Here is a 19,285-nt window from a genome sequence, read left to right as displayed (position 1 = left end):
ACACCCTCTCCCTCTCCCTCTGAGTCCAAAAGTCCGCTATACACATCTGTGTCTTTTTTGCTGTCCTGCATACAGGGTCATTATTGCCATCTTCCTAAATTCCATATATATGTGTTAGTATACTGTATTGGTGTTTTTCTTTCTGGCTCACTTCACTCTGTATAATCGGCTCCAGTTTCATCCATCTCATCAGAACTGATTCAAATGTATTCTTTTTAATGGCTGAGTAATACTCCATTGTGTATATGTACCACAGCTTTCTTATCCATTCATCTACTGATGGACATCTAGGTTGTTTCCATGTCCTGGCAATTATAAACAGTGCTGCAATGAACATTGGGGTACATGTGTCTCTTTCAATTCTGGTTTCCTCTGTGTGTATGCCCAACAGTGGGATTGCTGGGTCATAAGGCATTTCTATTTGCAATTTTTTAAGGAATCTCCACACTGTTCTCCATAGTGGCTGTACTAGTTTGCACTCCCACCAACAGTGTAGGAGGGTTCCCTTCTCTCCACACCCTCTCCAGCATTTATTGCTTGCAGATTTTTGGATCGCAGACATTCTGACTGGTGTGAAGTGGTACCTCATTGTGGTTTTGATTTGCATTTCTCTAATAATGAGTGATGTTGAGCATCTTTTCACGTGTTTGTTAGCCATCCGTATGTCTTCTTTGGAGAAATGTCTGTTTAGTTCTTTGGCCCATTTTTTGATTGGGTCGTTTATTTTTCTGGAATTGAGCTGCAGGAGTTGCTTGTATATTTTTGAGATTAGTTGTTTGTCAGTTGCTTCATTTGCTATTATTTTCTCCCATTCGGAAGGCTGTCTTTTCACTTTGCTTATGTTTTCCTTTGTTGTGCAGAAGCTTTTAATTTTAATTAGATCCCATTTGTTTATTTTTGCTTTTATTTCCAGAATTCTGGGAGGTGGATCATAGAGGATCCTGCTGTGGTTTATGTCGGAGAGTGTTTTGCCTATGTTCTCCTCTAAGAGTTTTATAGTTTCTGGTCTTACATTTATATCTTTAATCCATTTTGAGTTTATCTTTGTGAGCGGTGTTAGAAAGTGATCTAGTTTCATTCTTTTACAAGTGGTTGACCAGTTTTCCCAGCACCACTTGTTAAAGAGATTGTCTTTACTCCATTGTATATTCTTGCCTCCTTTGTCAAAGATAAGGTGTCCATATGTATGTGGATTTATCTCTGGGCTTTCTATTTTGTTCCATTGATTTAAATGATACATTAGACCAGTTAGACCTAATTGATATCTACAGGACATTTCACCCCAAAACAATGAATTTCACCTTTTTCTCAAGTGCTCATGGAACCTTCTCGAGGATAGATCACATCCTGGGCCATAAATATAACCTTGATAAATTCAAAAAAATCGAAATCATTCCAAGCATCTTTTCTGACCATAATGCACTAAGATTAGATCTCAATTACAGGAGGAAACCTATTAAAAATTCCAACATATGGAGGCTGAACAACACGCTTCTGAATAACCAACAAATCACAGAAGAAATCAAAAAAGAAATCAAAATATGCATAGAAACTAATGAAAATGAAAACACAACAACCCAAAACCTGTGGGACACTATAAAAGCAGTGCTAAGAGGAAAGTTCATAGCAATACAGGCATACCTCAAGAAACAAGAAAAAAGTCAAAAAAATAACCTAACTCTACACCTAAAGCAACTAACCTAACTCTACACCTAAAGCAACTAGAAAAGGAAGAATTAGAGAACCCCAGAGTTAGCAGAAGGAAAGAAATCTTAAAAATTAGGGCAGAAATAAATGCAAAAGAAACAAAAGAGACCATAGCAAAAATCAACAAAGCCAAAAGCTGGTTCTTTGAAAGGATAAATAAAATTGACAGACCATTAGCCAGACTCATCAAGAAGCAAAGAGAGAAAAATCAAATCAATAAAATTAGAAATGAAAATGGAGAGATCACAACAGACAACACAGAAATACAAAGGATCATAAGAGACTACTATCAGCAATTATATGCCAATAAAATGGACAACCTGGAAGAAATGGACAAATTCTTAGAAAAATACAATTTTCCAAAACTAAACCAGGAAGAAATAGACAATCTTAACAGACCCATCACAAGCATGGAAATTGAAACTGTAATCAGAAATCTTCCAGCAAACAAAAGCCCAGGTCCAGACGGCTTCACAGCTGAATTCTACCAAAAATTTCGAGAAGAGTTAACACCTATCCTACTCAAACTCTTCCAGAAAATTGCAGAGGAAGGGAAACTTCCAAACTCATTCTATGAGGCCACCATCACCCTAATACCAAAACCTGACAAAGATACTACAAAAAAGGAAAACTACAGGCCAATATCACTGATGAACATAGATGCAAAAATCCTCAACAAAATTCTAGCAATCAGAATCCAACAACACATTAAAAAGATCGTACACCATGACCAAGTGGGCTTTATCCCAGGGATGCAAGGATTCTTCAACATCCGCAAATCAATCAATGTAATTCACCACATTAACAAATTGAAAAATAAAAACCATATGATTATCTCAATAGATGCAGAGAAGGCCTTTGACAAAATTCAACATCCATTTATGATAAAAACTCTCCAGAAAGCAGGAATAGAAGGAACATACCTCAATATAATAAAAGCTATATATGACAAACCCACAGCAAACATTATCCTCAATGGTGAAAAATTGAAAGCATTTCCCCTTAAGTCAGGAACAAGACAAGGGTGCCCACTTTCACCACTACTATTCAACATAGTTCTGGAAGTTTTAGCAACAGCAATCAGAGCAGAAAAAGAAATAAAAGGAATCCAAATTGGAAAAGAAGAAGTAAAACTCTCACTGTTTGCAGATGACATGATCCTCTACATAGAAAACACTAAAGACTCTACCAGAAAATTACTAGAGCTAATTAATGAATATAGTAAAGTTGCAGGATATAATATCAACACACAGAAATCCCTTGCATTCCTATACACTAATAATGAGAAAGTAGAAGAAGAAATTAAGGAAACAATTCCATTCACCATTGCAACCAAAAGAATAAAATACTTAGGAATATATCTATCTACCTAAAGAAACTAAAGACCTATATACAGAAAACTATAAAACACTGATGAAAGAAATCAAAGAGGACACTAATAGATGGAGAAATATACCATGCTCATGGATCGGAAGAATCAATATAGTGAAAATGAGTATATTACCCAAAGCAATTTACAAATTCAATGCAATCCCTATCAAGATACCGGCGATATTTTTCACAGAACTAGAACAAATAATCCCAATTTCCTTCTTAAGGGAATCTTCTCAACCCAGGGATCAAATCCACATCTCTTGCATTGGCAGGCAGATTCTTTACCACTGAGCCTCTAGGGAAGCCCCAAGCCCTTCTATTTGCTGTCTGCTGGGTGTGACTATTCTATAAATAAACTATTTAACTTCTGCCTACTGAGGAATATTTATTGTCAATTTTGAGATGCAAGCAATACCATATTCAGCTTCCTTGCTTATACATGATGGCCTGCTGAGTTTGGCAAATCTTTATGAGATTTTGATAGGCAAAGGATAGAGTGAAAACATACAGGGGATGCCCCTGAAGGGGAATCAAGGTAGAGATGCCAAATCACACCTTACTTACATTAAAATTTTTAGTTCTCAACTAGAAGGATTCTCTTCATAGTGTTATGAGGTATGCTTAAAAAAATAAGACTTTAAAAATTAGATAATTTGAACATCTAGCAATTATGGAGTAACTGGTCTGAACTTGCTCTACTTCCATAAAGAACTGGAAAATTGGACAAACTATGTAAAATAAGTGTTTTCAGACAGTGCACAGCAGGCAGCACAAGAGATTCCTGGGAGAAGGGAAACGAACAAACCTTATATTTTCCCCTACTTCTCCCTTTAAGGCAGTTTTCAGAGGTTCCGAGGAAGGAAAATTCAAAGGACAGTGGTGTTGCTGAGTTGAGGAAAAAGAGATTAGAGCAGAGGGACATTTAAGTGGTTAGAATTTATGCATCAAACCACTAGGGAGAAAAGAGCCACAGAATGACCTTGAGAAATATGCACAAGTGTTTTCTTGATTTGGGGCTGATCACTGAATTATGCCTGCATATGGTGAAATTTGGGCTTCCCTGGTGGCTCAGACAGTAAAGAATCCACCTGCAATGTAGAAGACCCGGGTTCGATCCCTGGGTCGACAAGATCTCCTGGTGGAGGAAATGGCAACCCACTCCAGTATTCTTGCCTGGAGAATCCTACGGACAGAGGAGCCTGGCAGGCTACAGTCCATGGGGTCACAGAGTCAGATACGACTGAAGCAACTTAGCAGGCATGGTGAAACTTAGAGACTGAGCGAAGAACAGCTAGTGGGGACCAGCCTAGCAATTTCCAGAGGTCACACAGGGCTGAGAGCTGTTGTGGAGTTTTTACCAGCCACAGGGGAATGATCTCATTGAATATCCAGAAGAGACCATGGAATATCATGCCTTAGGAGTGGGCTAGACTAGCTCTTGGAATACTCAGTATGACAGACCCAACTTAAAAACAAGGCTTGAAAGGAATAAGCTGATTCATAAACTTAGTCCAGTTCAGTTCAGTCGCTCGGTCGTGTCTGACTCTGTGACCCCATTAATCGCAGCACGCCAGGCCTCCTTGTCCATCACCAACCCCCGGAGTTCACTCAGACTCACACCCATCGAGTCAGTGATGCCATCCAGCCATCTCATCCTTTGTCGTCCCCTTCTCCTCCTGCCCCCAATCCTTTCCAGCATCAGAGTCTTTTCCAATGAGTCAACTCTTCACATGAGGTGGCCAAAGTACTGGAGTTTCAGCTTTAGCATCATTCCTTCCAAAGAAATCCCGGGGCTGATCTCTTTCAGAATCGACTGGTTGGATCTCCTTGCAGTTCAAGGGACTCTCAAGAGTCTTCTCCAACACCATAGTTCAAAAGCATCAATTCTTTGGTGCTCAGCCTTCTTCACAGTCCAACTTTCACATCCATACATGACTACTGGAAAAACCATAGCCTTGACTAGACTTACCTTCGTTGGCAAAGTAATGTCTCTGCTTTTGAATATGCTGTCTAGGTTGGTCATAACTTTTCTTCCAAGGAGTAAGCGTCTTTTAATTTCATGGCTGCAATCACCATCTGCAGTGATTTTGGACCCCCCAAAAATAAAGTCTGACACTGTTTCCACTGTTTCCCCATCTATTTCCCATGAAGTGATGGGACCGGATGCCATGATCTTTGTTTTCTGAATGTTGAGCTTTAAGCCAACTTTTTCACTCTCCTCTTTCACTTTCATCAAAAAGCTTTTTAGTTCCTCTTCACTTTCTGCCATATAGCAGGTTGAAAAATGCAAAAGATAAAGATCCTAGATTGTGAAGAAATAATAACTTGTACTCAGGGTATATAAAGAGCTCTTAAAATGAAGAATCCATTTTTAAAATGAGCAAAATATTTTTCAGTAGACATTTCACAAAAGATACACTAATAGGTACAAGGAAAAATACTTAAGAGAAATGCAAGTGAAAACCACAGTGTGATAACAGAATAGCCTACTAGACAGGCAAAACATTTAAAAACTGAAAGTACCAAGGTTATAAAGCAACAGAAAGACACACACATTGGTGTTGGGAATGTGAAATGTATTATTTTAGAAAAGTTTAAACATACACTTACGACCCAGAAATTCCACCCTTACATATTTACTGGAAAAAAATAGATGTGTATACATCAGTGTTCATAGTGCTTTATTTGTAATAGCCAAAAATTGCAGATTACTCAAATATCCATCAACAGTTTCATGGGGAAAAGTACTGTGATTTACAATGGGATATTCTCAGAAGGGCTTCACGGGTGGCTAAGTGGTTAAGAATTCACCTGCTTGTGCAGGAGACACGGGTTTGACCCCCCAGGTCAGGAAGATCTCCTGGAGAAGGAAATGGCAACCCACTCCAGTATTCTCGCCTGGACAGAGGAGCCTTGCAAGCTACAGTACATTGGGTCACAGAATCAGACACAACTTAGCAACTGAACAATATTCAGCAGTAAAAAGAAATGAAAGACTGATACATGTAACATGTATTAATCATTTAAAAACTGCTCAACAAAAGCCAGACACGAAATGGTATGTAATGTGCAGTCTCCTTTGTATGAAATTTAGGAACAAGTTAAACTAGTCTCTAGTAACAGGAGGCAGATCACTGGTTGCTAGTACGAAGTATAGGGGTGGAGGTTGACTGAAAAGGAGGGAACTTGGCATGATAGTAATGTTCTGCATCTTGATTGTGGTAAGTGATTACACAAGAGTGCACATTTGTCAAAACTTAAAATGAGTCCATTTTACTGTAAAGTATATGTCTATAAAATTGATTTTAAAGTGTATACCCTTACCCCATATCAAAAATCAGTATGTGTTCCAAAAGTAATTTCAAACATAATGAATTGATAGTAATTGATAGAGGGGTAGGTCACCAAAGGTGACTGATTTTGACTCAGACTTGAAGGTTTTCCTGTTTATAGAGAAGCTCTTATTAAAGGTACCATCAGTGATGAGGCTGCTCCCTTGATTTGTGTACTTTATGCTGCTGCTTGTTAGTGGCTTCAGTCATGTCTGACCCTGTGAGACCCCATGGACTATTGCCTGCCCAGGCCCTCTGTCTGTGGAATTCTCCAGGCAAGAGTACTGGAGTGGGTTGCCATGCCCTTCTCCAGGGGATCTTCCCTGGAGATCCCAGGGATCGAACTCTGGTCTCCTGCATTGCAGGCAGACTCGTTACCACTTGAGCTACCTGGAAAGCCCACATATACTATTTCCAGGTATACTATCTTGTTATTTTCATCTGTGACCTGAGATGTACTCATTTTTCTATTTGAGCAGCATTATGCTTCACAGCACATAAATCAACTTCTTATATAGGTATGAACTAACTTTGCTATTGTCCCTAGAACCTATAGTAGTCCTACCAGTAGGAGTTAATGATCTTACAATATCTGATATTCTTTCAAAACACTTCTATTCTTTCTCTTCAAATAGATTTGACATTTAAGTGTATCTAAATGAAAATATTTAGCTTAATTCATTTGGGGCTAATATTTCTACATAGACAGTCCAAAATTATATCTGATGTAAAGTGTACTTCATATTTTACATGCTTGTACAAATTAATTTTTCCAAAAGTTAAAATTCAGAGGTGATGGCAGTGGAGGTGGGGGGAGAAATGAAATAGGCAGATCACGGAGGATTTGGGGGGCAGTGAAAATATCCTGTATAATACTGTGGTAGAGGATCCATGTCCTCAGTGCAGTTCAGTCGCTCAGTCGTGTCCGACTCTTTGCGACCCCATGAATCGCAGCACGCCAGGCCTCCCTGTCCATCACCATCTCCCAGAGTTCACTCAGACTCACGTCCATTGAGTCCGTGATGCCATCCAGCCATCTCATCCTCAGTCGTCCCCTTCTCCTCCTGCCCCCAATCCCTCCCAGCATCAGAGTCTTTTCCCCAAATTCACACATTGTACAACACCAAGAGTGAACCCTAAGTAAACTATGGGACTTTGGGTGATTATGATGGTAGTGTGAGTTCACCAGGTGTAACAAATACGCCACTCTAGTGGGGGATGTCAGTAATAGGGAGGCCATGCATGTGTGGGGGTGGGAGGCATATGAGAAATCTCCATACCTTTCTCTCATGCTGTGAACCTAAAACAGCTCTAAAAGATGGTCTTTAAAAAAAACAAATTGTGACATTTAAAAAATCAGTCATTTCTTATTAAACCGAATAGGACTATTTTTCTTCATGTAAGGTTCCCAAGTAATAATCAGTCAGAAGAATAGTGAAAATTAATTCCTTCCCAATAGATTGTTTTGGCTAGTCACTAATTCAGCTTTCTTGGGTTAACAAAAACTGAAAAAAAAAAAAAAAACTTTAAAATACAATTTTAAAAACAATTGGTAGATAATTTTTAAAGTTTATATTAACAGACATTAATAGGCAAATGTCTCATATCACAGCACATTTTTTTTACAGTAACATGTTCTAAATATGCTCATGATTGTCATTGAGTAAAAATTTTATGTTATTTACCAGTTAATACACAGGACATATATAAGATCTTTTCATTTAGTAGAGGGTCACCATCATTAATTTCACAACTGATGATTTTATAATAGGTCCTTCTAGTTCTTGATGGTCATTATTGAAGTATATAATACATTGAAGATATGGCCTGTACAAAGGCAGAACAAGGATCTTAATTAGAATTCTGACAAGCCCACTCCAATAAAATGATGAGATTATTTGTAATTGATGTCACAATCAATTACCGCTTAGTTCATCATGAACATTCTAATAGGTCTGGCCTTGGTATTGGCCCCAGGATGTTGCTGAGTGAGTGGCTGCCCTGCTTATGCTGTTATTGAGATAGGGGGGCACATTTTCAGTCAGCATCCTAATGACCTCTTTTGAAGTCTATTAAATTAATGACCCTGTCACACTGTTTTGATCTCTTATAACCTCAGTTTGGGGTTTGTATAACAAATTAATGTTTGGGAACCATGTGGCAAAAGAGATAGGTCTTTTTAAAAGTTGAAATATTAATACTACTTACTAATATTTAGTAAAATTTATTTTGCCAGAGATAATAGCAAAAATGCAAACCATAGGGTCTGACTATATTTTACAAAAGAACTTTAGGACGTTCCTTGCTACCTCCAAAAGACATATAATTTTTTTATTCATAGCATCCATATTTGTTTTGAAAGGGGGTGCTTTCTTCAATTCTAGGTGCCAAAGGGTCATGTCTGGTTAGAAGGTGATAATCTACAGAATTCTGCAGATTCCAGGTACTATGGACCTGTTCCATATGGACTAATAACAGGACGAATCTTCCTTAAGGTACTACTGTTTTCTACTTAAAATGCAGGCTTTCTTTTCTGAGCTGGGGTAAAAAACAAGAAAAAAAAACAACCGGTTTCTTTCAAATGATCTTTGAAATCTTTAGGCTGTTACAATGACTACACCTTAGGAACATGTTAACCTTAATAGCTATAATAAACATTACCACTCCCCCATTATGACAGGTAATTGAGAATATTTTTGTTTGATAACAAAGTTCAAATTACTTTAGTGGTAGCATAAGAAGCTTTTAACTTTGCAAAATTTTAATTTTCTCTCATACAACTTTTCTAACCGTATTCATACCCAGGGCACATATTAATATGCATTTGTAGAAGAGCAGTCTAGAGTCCAGCTAGCTGGAATGCAGGGATGTCCCAATTGTTAGTAAGTTGTTAGTAAGTAGGAGTCTGTGCATCGCTGTAGTAAATCACTGAGTCAGAGTAAAGATTATTGTTATTGTTGGCCTTTGCATTTTGTCACAGGCAGTAAGGAGGAAAACAGACATGAGTACTTGGTGCTGTTGGATAATTTACAGGATTTTTTCACACTTAAGCAGATGTTATACTTAAGTGCTTAGGCTTACAGTTAATTTTAACAGTAGTGAAAGAAAATACACACACATAAACATCTTATTTCTTATATAATGTTTGAATGTTCCACATTTTAGATTTTAAATATGTACACAAATACAGGTTTACTTTCTACAGTGTTATTTTGATGTGGAAAATTTGTTCTTGATTGTAGAATAAGGAGAAAGGGATGACAAGGGAAATATGATGATGCTATAACACTGCTTTACTAATTGTCTTCAATCACATTTGATTTTACAGATTTGGCCTCTGAATGATTTTGGATTTCTACGTGACAGCCCTAATGGTCACAGATTCTCTGATGAGTAGCAAACATTTATTCTTTTGATTTGATTATTCTGTTCAAATGAGTTTACTGTCACTAAAACCATGTACTTACTAATAAACTATTTGTTATCAATTTTAGTTATTTTTAATTGTTAAATATAAAGAATAAGCACCACACACTCTGGAAGCTATATTTGTTCAAAATATATGGATAAACATATAATCTAAAATAAGTCATCTAAATTTAGATATAAAAGTATTTTTAGGGAAAACCTAGAACCACCTCACTTTCAAATTTTTGGTTGTATAGGTATAATGAAAATAATTTACTCCTCTTGAATATGCCTCATACTTTAGCTACATTCACAAGGTAGAGTAGCAACTAGTCTTATTAAGTCCAGGCCAATAATAAATACCAAGAGTTTAACGTAATAAAAAGCTGCTACGTCACACGCTTGGCTCAGTCATTTGAAATTAAGGAAGAAAGTTTCAGTGATCCCATAAAAGATTTAAAAATTTTTTAAATGAGTTCTGACTTACTCTGTACATAGAATAGTATATATACAGAAAATCAAAGTCTTTATAGTTAGCTATAATCAATAACAACATACTTAAAAAGTCCATTTCATCATACCAGCCATACAATAGCCATGTTTTCTGACTCCAGGGCTACCCTTCTTTCTACAGTTGACATTTCACTTTATTAACTTTGAGATAACCTAATGAATATCCATATTCAGCTTTCATCATGGGGAAGCTAGGCTTACATGTTATTCACAAAGATTCTAATCTAATGACCTGAGATTTGAGAGAGTTGTGTAAAGGGCATTATTACTTTAGCAGCTAGATATATCAAGTTACTTCAAAAACATAGCAACTACAGAAGAATATGATGATTCTATAACCCATTAAATGGAAAAGGCACTGGCACCCCACTCCAGTACTCTTGCCTGGAAAATCCCATGGACGGAGGAGCCTGGTAGTCTGTAGTCCATGGGGTTGCAAAGAGTTGGACACAACTGAGCGACTTCACTTTCACTTTTCACTTTCATGCATTGGAGAAGGAAATGGCAACCCATTCCAGTGTTCTTGCTTGGAGAATCCCAGGGACGGAGGAGCCTGGTAGGCTGCCATTTCTGGGGTCGCACAGAGTCAGACACGACTGAAGTGACTTAGCATCAGCAGCAGCATGACCCATTAAAAGAGACATATATACACGAAGAAAGGAAAATTTGTACTTTGTACCAATAGGAAAATGAACCAATAATAATAAAGTTTTCAGGTGGGAATTTATTTAATATAAATTTAAATTCAAGACCCCTTTCTTGTGATCTATAAATATAAATACATATGAATGATGAAATTAATTTTCTCTTAATCCAGGTAGCCTCTGCTTGACAGTCTTATCTTTTCTCTGCAAAAATAGAGCTGACAAAAAAAAAAGAAATCCTTTTTTTTTTTTTTTAATCAGCTTTATACATTTGCTTGAATGGACAAGGGTGGAGTGGCCTAACCTCCATGTGTCTGAATACACTAAAGAATTCCACTTAGTGAACAATCTCAGCGATAATGAAGGAGTTCGATAATTAGTGAACATGTATCACAAGAAATCAGCGTAACTTCCTCTGCTTCATCCTTTGAAACACTGTATTTTCCGCCACATCGACAGCTCAGAGAAAAGGAATGATCATCTGCAAAGAAAATAAAAAACACTTACATATAAATACATGTAAATTCATGTAAATTAACCTTTTTTAAAAGTGCAACTATTTTACAAAAATGCAAAATAAAAGGTCCTGTCAATATAAAATATATTTAAATGAAAAATGAAAAAATGTATAGGGGCAGTGCTTCTAAAAATTAGTTACTAAAAGGTCATTATCTGTGGAGGAGAAGGATGGAAACTATGAAACGCTAGGCCAAAAATCTCAGGGAGAAGAGATGCTCAGACGTGATCAATGAAATTTATTTGAAGTCTTATGTTTCTTCAAGATTCATATAAATTTTATATTCTTCTGCACAGTGTTTATCTATAAAGTATTACTGTGAAGGAAAAAGAAATAGCCCTACTTGTTTTATTGTCAAGGAGCATCCCTTTGCCTGCAGTATATCACTTCAGAAAAAACTGCTGAATTTAGCAGATTCCTGTCTCTTCTGGTATCACACTATTTCAAGAATTCTGATTAAAATATTAGGTTGGTGCAAGGTTGATATTGGAATACATTCTAAATGTGGTCATCATTTTTAATGCACATTTCTCACTTTTATGTTTTTTTGCTAATGAATAATTATTTGCTGTTTATATTTATTTTAGACTAGGGAAATGATGTTAGACAAGAAGCAAATTTGAGTTCAAAATGAGTTGTAAAACAGTGGAGACAACTCGCAACATCAACAACACATTTGGCCCAGGAAGTGCTAACGAATGTTCAGTGCAGTGGTGGTTCAAGACGTTTTGCAAAGGAAATGAGAGCCTTGAAGATGAGCGTAGTGACTGGCCATCGGAAGTTGACAATTACCAATTGAGAGGCATCATCGAAGTTGATCCTCTTATAGCTACAGGAGAAGTTGCTGAAGAACTCAACGTTGACACTCATTCAGCATTTGAAGCAAATTGGAAAGGTGAAAAAGCTTGATAAGTGGATGCCTCATTGCATATTAAAAAAATCGTCATTTTGAAGTGTCACCTTTTATTCTACACAACAACAGTGAACCATTTCTTGATCAGATTGTGATGTGAGATGAACAGTGGATTTTATACAACAACCAGTGATGACCAGCTCAGTGGCTGGACCAAGAAGCAGCTCCAAAGCACTTTCCAAAGCCAAACTTGACACCAAAAAAAAAAGTCCTCTGCCACCATTTGGTGGTCTGCTGCCAGTCTGACTGCAGCTTTCTGAATCCTAGCAAAACCATCACATCTGAGAAGTATGTGCAGCAAATCGAGATGCACTGAAAACGGCAACACCTGCAGCCAGCACTGGTGAGCAGGATGGGCCCAGTTCTTCTCTACAGCACCACTGACGGCACCATCTCACACCCAGCTTCTCAGCAGTGGGACGGATTGGGCCACGAAGTTATGCCTCATCCACCACATTCACCTGACCTCTTGCCAACCAACCATCACTTCAAGGATCTCGACAATTGTTTGCAGGGAAAATGCTTCCATAACCAGCAGGATGCAGAAAACGCTTTCCAAGAGTTTGTTGAATCCTGAACCATGGATTTTTATGCTATGGGAATAAACAAACATTTCTCATTGGCAAAAAATGTGTTGATTGTAATGGTTCCTATTTTGATTAATAAAGATGTATTTTAGCCTGGTAATAATGATTTAAAGTTCATGGCCTGAAATTATAATTACGTTTGCACCCCTAATATATAAACAAACACTATGGTCTTTCTGTGGGGGCTATGTATGTGTGCCTGTTTGGTGTTTACAAATGATGAAAGAACCAAAAGGACTATCACTGAAGTGAGATGCCCAAAGGAGGCAATATGCTGCAACATTTTAAGTCTGTCATCTTCCTGATAAGTTGAAAAACATGTTTTTTTTTTTTTTTACCTGAAAGATCGCTGATCCACTGGTTATTTCATTTTACTGTCACTGAAAAATAATTACTGATCATATTATTTTACTAGCCTCAGATACTTCTTATAATAAAATATCTTCAGTTCAGTCGCTCAGTTGTGTCTGACTCTTTGCAAACTCCATGAACCGCAGCACGCCAGGCCTGTCCATCACCAACTCCCGGAGTCTACCCAAACCCATGTCCATTGAGTCAGTGATGCCATCTGACCATCTCATCCTCTGTCATCCCCTTCTCCTCCCACCCTCAATCTTTCCAAGCATCCGGGTCTTTTCCAGTGAGTCAGCTCTTCGTATCATGTGGCCAAAGTACTGGAGTTTCAGCTTCAACTTCAGTCCTTCCAAAGAATACCCAGGACTGGTCTCCTTTAGGATGGACTGGTTGGATCTCCTTGCAGTCGAAGGGACTCTCAAGAGTCTTCTCCAACACCACAGCTTAGAAGCATCAATTCTTCGGCGCTCAGCTTTCTTTATCGTCCAACTCTCACATCCATACATGACTACTGGAAAAACCATAGCCTTGACTAGACAGACCTTTGTTGACAAAGTAAAGTCTCTGCTTTTTAATATGCTGTCTAGGTTGGTCATAACTTTCCTTCCAAGGAGTAAGTAAGTGTCTTTTAATCTCATGGCTGCAATCACCATCTGCAGTGATTCTGGAGCCCCCCAAAATAAAGTCAGCCACTGTTTCCCATCTATTTCCCATGAAGTGATAGGACCAGATGCCATGATCTTCATTTTCCAAATGTTGAGCTTTAAGCCAACTTTTTCACTCTCCTGTTCAAGAGGCTCTTTAGTTCTTCTTCACTTTCTGCCATAAGGGTGATGTCATCTGCATATCCTACGTTATTGATGTTTCTCCTGGCAATCTTTGATTCCAGCTTGTGCTTCCTCCAGCCCAGCATTTCTCATGATGTACTCTGCATATAAGTTACATAAGCAGGGTGACAATATACAGCTTTGACATACTCCTTTTCCTATTTGGAACCAAATATCTTCATTCAATCCCATAACTTTGTTTTTAAACATCTAGATCTCATCATATGCCATGAAAAGAAAAAAAATCAGCTGCTTTGTATTTATTCTCTAACCAAGTTTGGTCTTGGGAAAACAATCAACTAAATAAGCCAACTCTACATGTTTCTTTTATCAGTAAACGTTAGTCATTCAGTTGTGGTCTGACTCTGCGACCCCATGGACTATAGCTCGCCAGGCTCCTCTGTTCGTGGGATTCTTCAGGCAAAGAATACTAAAGTGGGTTGCCATTTCCTCCAGGGGATCTTCCCGACCCATGGATCGAACCTGGGTCTCCTGGATTGCAGGCAGATTCTTTACCACTGAGCCATTAGGGAAGCCCATTAAAGAGGAGAGAAGCTTAGATTTTTCTAAGACTTTTCTATGCTGTGCTGTGCTTAATCACTCAGTCATGTCCAACTCTGCAACCTTATGGACTGCAGTCCGCCAGGTTCCTGTGTCCACGGAGATTCTCTAGTCAGGAATAGTGGAGTGGGTTGCCATGCCCTCCTCAGGGATCTTCCCAACCGAGGGATTGAACCCAGGTCTCTCCTGCATTGCAGGATGACTCTTTACCATCTGAGCCACCAGGGAAGCCCGAGAGTACTGGTATGGATAGCCTATCCCTTCTCCAGGGGATCTTCTCAACCCAGGAATTGAACTAGGAACTCCTCATTACAGGCGGATTCTTTACCAGCTGAGCTACTAGGGGAGGAAAGGAAGGAAACGTTAATTCACAATGCTGCTTTTCAATTTTCACCACAATGTCTTTTTCATCTATAAAGAAAGATAATTTAATCTTGAATCTTAAAATGCTAACATCCCTCCCTATCTGAGCTAACATATTGTGTAATAGAACATGATTCCAAAGTGAATTGTTTTTATTAAATTGTCTAAAAATATGCATATTCTAATCATTGGTTTTCTTAAATCTCCCTCTTGTTTTTTTTACCGCCTCTGTGAACACTGAGCAACACTGTGAGGTGACTTGTGCTTAGTAAACGATGCAGAGACCACCATGGGCTACTGTGGAGTTTTCTCATAGATGATTCCAAATGTTAACTTACATCTTGTTAACTTTCTTCTTAAATTATTCTATCACTTAACAAAGTGTTATCTTAACAGAAATCATAATTTTAAATATACTGAGTGAAGACAAAACATGTGAGTTGTATAACACACTTAGTGTAAAGGCCATGGCTAACTTCATTCTCTCAAATTCTTAGGTTTGCCTTAATCTTAAGCATAATAAAATGCATCATTTCCTACTTGGTCCTTCTTGGACCAAGAAGGTAATAGTTTGGCTATATGTATCATGTAGGATTCCATCTACTTTTTTCCTGTTCTGGATCTTTACCTCCCAAGGTTATTCTGAAAACAACCATGAAGGCACATCATCAACTGATGTTTTACTACTTGAGTTGATCGCACTTTTTATTTAGTTTCATCTGCCAAGACTGCTCTTTGTAATTGCAGATAACAATTCAAAATCACAAATTCAATTGCAAAACTCACAAGACCAGTTTTTAAATATTCCTGCAAAAATAATGGCTTCATGCAGCTCTTGCTCAGGACTTTCTCTCATAAGGATAAGGATTATTTCTATCTTTACAATGATTTAAAAAAACCTTAACATAAATAAGTATTAAGAACAGTCTATGCTTTTAAGATTAACTGTAGCTGCTTCTGTTCAGTTGGCTGTAGCCGGGATGCTTCTATGTTCTTCACTGCCAGGGAATGTATTGTACGGGGTCCCAAAGACAGCAAGATTTAAGATAATTCTTGATGATTTCATGTTGTACATGTCCTTCAATATCTTGGCATTTTCACTTGTTATTAAAAATCCCATATATTTGCTGACTGAACAGATGCTTGAACAACACTAATCCATAGCCTTAATTTAAAATTAAATTTTAAATTTTAAAATTTTACTTCAGTAAAAATTAAAAAAAACAGTTTTCACTATTTTCATATTATCAGGATGTATTAGTAAATAAAACATACTAGTCACATGAAATTCAACAAGAATTAATTTGTTCAATAAGACATCAAATACATACACAGATTGATAAACTGGTAATACTGTATCTTCAAAAAATACTCTTTAGCTGGATAGATCTCCCTGATAAATAACATGTTCTAATCTATCCCTTTCACAAACCAGCAGTGAAACCAGTGTCACTGGTATATTTTATTTTCACAGCCCAGCAGCTCTTCTGTTTTACTCGGATGAAACTATCATAAACCCTGGGAGCCCTGTTATGCAAAACCTCACGTCTTCCAATATTCACTGCAAGTAAGAATCTCTACTCAGGATTTACATTGGCAGCTGAGGCAGAGTGGCTCATAAACAAAAACATGATTCCCCTTCTAAGTCAATACAGCTTGAGACGCAACTTCCTGAGAGCACCAAGTTGAGAATTTGCCATTAAAAAATATTCCCATAAACTTGGTTTTGGAAAGGACAGGCTGTTTATCTTCTACTTATCCAACTTACTAATAAATTTTTATAGATTCCTAGGAATTTGTACTCCAGGGTGAATACTTAAGTTATAGGATTAAGAGTATATGAATATTTTAGACGGGCTTCCCAGGTGGCTCAGTGGTAAAGAATCCACCTGCCAACGCAAGGAGACGCAGGTTTGATTGCTGGGTCAGGAAGATCTCTAGGAGAAAATGGCTACCCACTCCAGTATTCTTGCCTGGAAAATCACATGGACAGAAGAGCCTGGCATCTCCAGTCTATGGGGTTGCAAAGAGTTGGGACGTGACTGAGTGACTGAGCGCACACAAATGCACAAACAGTTCTAGAAAACAGTAAGATTTCTTCATTTGTCCAGAGAAACATGGAAGTGTGGCATTCATGGCTTCCACTTTTAAAAGGGAACTGAATAAAATTTCACCAGAGCAATTCACAGAACTAATCAAAGAATGAAAACTTAAGTTAGATTTAAGTTTTTAAACTCTTCTATTAATGGGAAAGGAGAAAAATACATGACTTGTGGTTGGTAAAAAGGAGTGACAGATTTTTCTTTTCCACCTAAGACGTAATCAAAAAGGAAGGATAAACATAAAGCTCCAAAATTCCTGCTCTGACAATTTATGATTCCATATAAAGAAACAAAAATAAACATTTGTGTTGTTCCTTCACTAAGTTGTGTCTGACTTTGCAAGCTCACAGACTGCAGCATGCCAGGCTCTTCTGTCCTCTACTATCTCTTGGAGTTTGCTCAAATTCATGTCCATTGGGTCAGTGATGCTCTCTAACCATCTCCTCCTCTGCTGCTCTCTTCTCCTTTGCCTTTAATCTTTCCCAGCATCAGGGTCTTTCCCAATGAGCTGGCTCTTCACAGGTGGCCACTTAGAGCTTCAGTATCAGTCCTTCCAATGAATATTAAGGGTTGATTTCCTATAGAATTGACTGGTTTGATCTCCTTGCTGTCCAAGGGACTTTCAAGAGTCTTCTAATTCAAAAGCACCAATTCTTTGGCACTCAGCCTTCTTAATGGTTCAACTCTGATACCTACATGACTACAGGGAAAACCATAACTTTGACTATACAGACCTTTGTCGGCAAAGTGAAGTCTGCTTTTTAATACACTGTCTAGGTTTGTCATAGTTTTCCTTCTAAGGAGCAAGTGTCTTTTAATTTCATGGCTGCAGTCACCATCTGCAGTGATTTTGGAGCCCAATAAAATCCGTCACTGCTACCACTTTTTCCCCTTCTACATATATTCTAATAGAAATTCATCTCAAGTGTCAAGATGGAAGAAATTACCTCTTTTGACTTTATTTTCCCTCTTACACAGATAGAGAGTAAACCAAAAATCAAAGTAGTTTAAAAAAGAAATCCATATGAAACCTTAAGTACCTAACATCTAATTAGGACAGAAAAATAACTGGGAATGAGTCACACAGGGGGACACCAATAATTGAAGTTTAGAATGAAACAAAAATATTCCAAACAAAAACACCCACATATTGTAAAAAGCCAAGCTGTTATTTCAAGATTTCTAAACATCCTATGAAGTTTTTTTTTTTTTTTTCTCATACAAAGTCCCTAATATTTTTCCTGACTGTAATCAAGAGGAAAAAATAATTCCAACCTTCATTCCAAGACATTTCTTCAAGATATATTCGAGCATCTACTGGTCCCATATTTCTTAGATCATCTTCTGTAAAATATAGAATGAGATACTTTCTTTTGATATTTAAATTATAACCATGAAGAATGCTAAGCAGGTAACTCCAGCCTGGTCACTACAATTCTAATTTTAAAACTTAGCTTACTATTTTTGATAGCAATTTTAAAGCTGCCTGACTTCAGCTGACAAAAAAAAAAATCCAGAACATCTTATAAATGCCATTTTTTACAAGTATGCAATAAGTAAAACCATGAAGTTGGTTGTGATGACTTTGCAATCAACTAATGAACTGCATTTTGTAGGGGGAAATTTTCAGATAAACTGTGTGACCAAGGAAGACAGTGTGGAGTCAGGTAAAAATTATTTGAACCTTAGTTATAATATTTTACTAGTTGTCAAACCTTAAGTATTTCAGATTATCTCTCATCTTCTTTATAAGGGTCACTCTGGATTGAATTATGTCCCATCCCCCCAATTCTTATGTTGAAGCCCTAATTTCCAACATGACCATATTTGGAAATAAGGCCTTTAGGAGATAATTAAGGTGAAATGAGGTCAGAAGACTAAGGTCTTAATCTGATAGAACTGATGGCCTTACAAGAGGAGGAAGAGAGAGGTCTCTCTCCACTCACATGCACAGAGGAAAGTATCATGAAGACACAGCAAGAAAGTGATCCTCTGCCAGCCAGAAAGAGACCTGACCAAGATCCTTATCAACTGGAACCTCAGTCTTGGACTTTTCTGCCTCCAGAACTGTGAGAAACAAATT

General features: G+C 37.6%; 2 protein-coding genes across 11 annotated transcripts in view; one reads left to right on the top strand and one right to left on the bottom strand.

The window, feature by feature from the left end:
* The window catches only part of IMMP1L (inner mitochondrial membrane peptidase subunit 1), an 89,484-nt gene extending 77,961 nt beyond the window's left edge, over window positions 1-11,523 (top strand). For all 8 annotated transcript variants that reach the window (XR_005724221.1, XR_005724220.1, XM_040258932.1 and 5 more), the window contains 2 exons: window positions 8,798-8,908; window positions 9,742-11,523. Coding sequence is in view for 6 of the 8 variants with exons in the window: in XM_040258932.1 (XP_040114866.1) it covers window positions 8,798-8,908; window positions 9,742-9,810 (180 nt within the window). In the remaining 2 variants the exon portion in view is untranslated. The remainder of the gene's footprint in view (window positions 1-8,797; window positions 8,909-9,741) is intronic.
* DNAJC24 (DnaJ heat shock protein family (Hsp40) member C24) overlaps window positions 9,347-19,285 on the bottom strand; it is a 78,230-nt gene continuing 68,291 nt past the window's right edge. For 2 of the 3 annotated variants that reach the window (XM_040258937.1, XM_040258938.1), the window contains exons 4-5: window positions 18,478-18,546; window positions 9,347-11,459 (exon numbers count right to left, since the gene is read on the bottom strand). In XM_040258937.1, coding sequence (XP_040114871.1) covers window positions 11,329-11,459; window positions 18,478-18,546 — 200 coding nt within the window. In that variant the 3' untranslated portion in view covers window positions 9,347-11,328. The remainder of the gene's footprint in view (window positions 11,460-18,477; window positions 18,547-19,285) is intronic. The other variant, XM_040258939.1, reaches the window with a different exon arrangement.

The sequence above is a fragment of the Oryx dammah genome, unplaced genomic scaffold, assembly GCF_014754425.2.
Source record: "Oryx dammah isolate SB20612 unplaced genomic scaffold, SCBI_Odam_1.1 HiC_scaffold_17, whole genome shotgun sequence".
Classification (NCBI taxonomy): Eukaryota; Metazoa; Chordata; class Mammalia; order Artiodactyla; family Bovidae; genus Oryx; species Oryx dammah.
The sequence above is the reverse complement of the archived record's forward strand: the minus strand, read 5'-3'. Positions and strand labels throughout refer to the sequence as shown.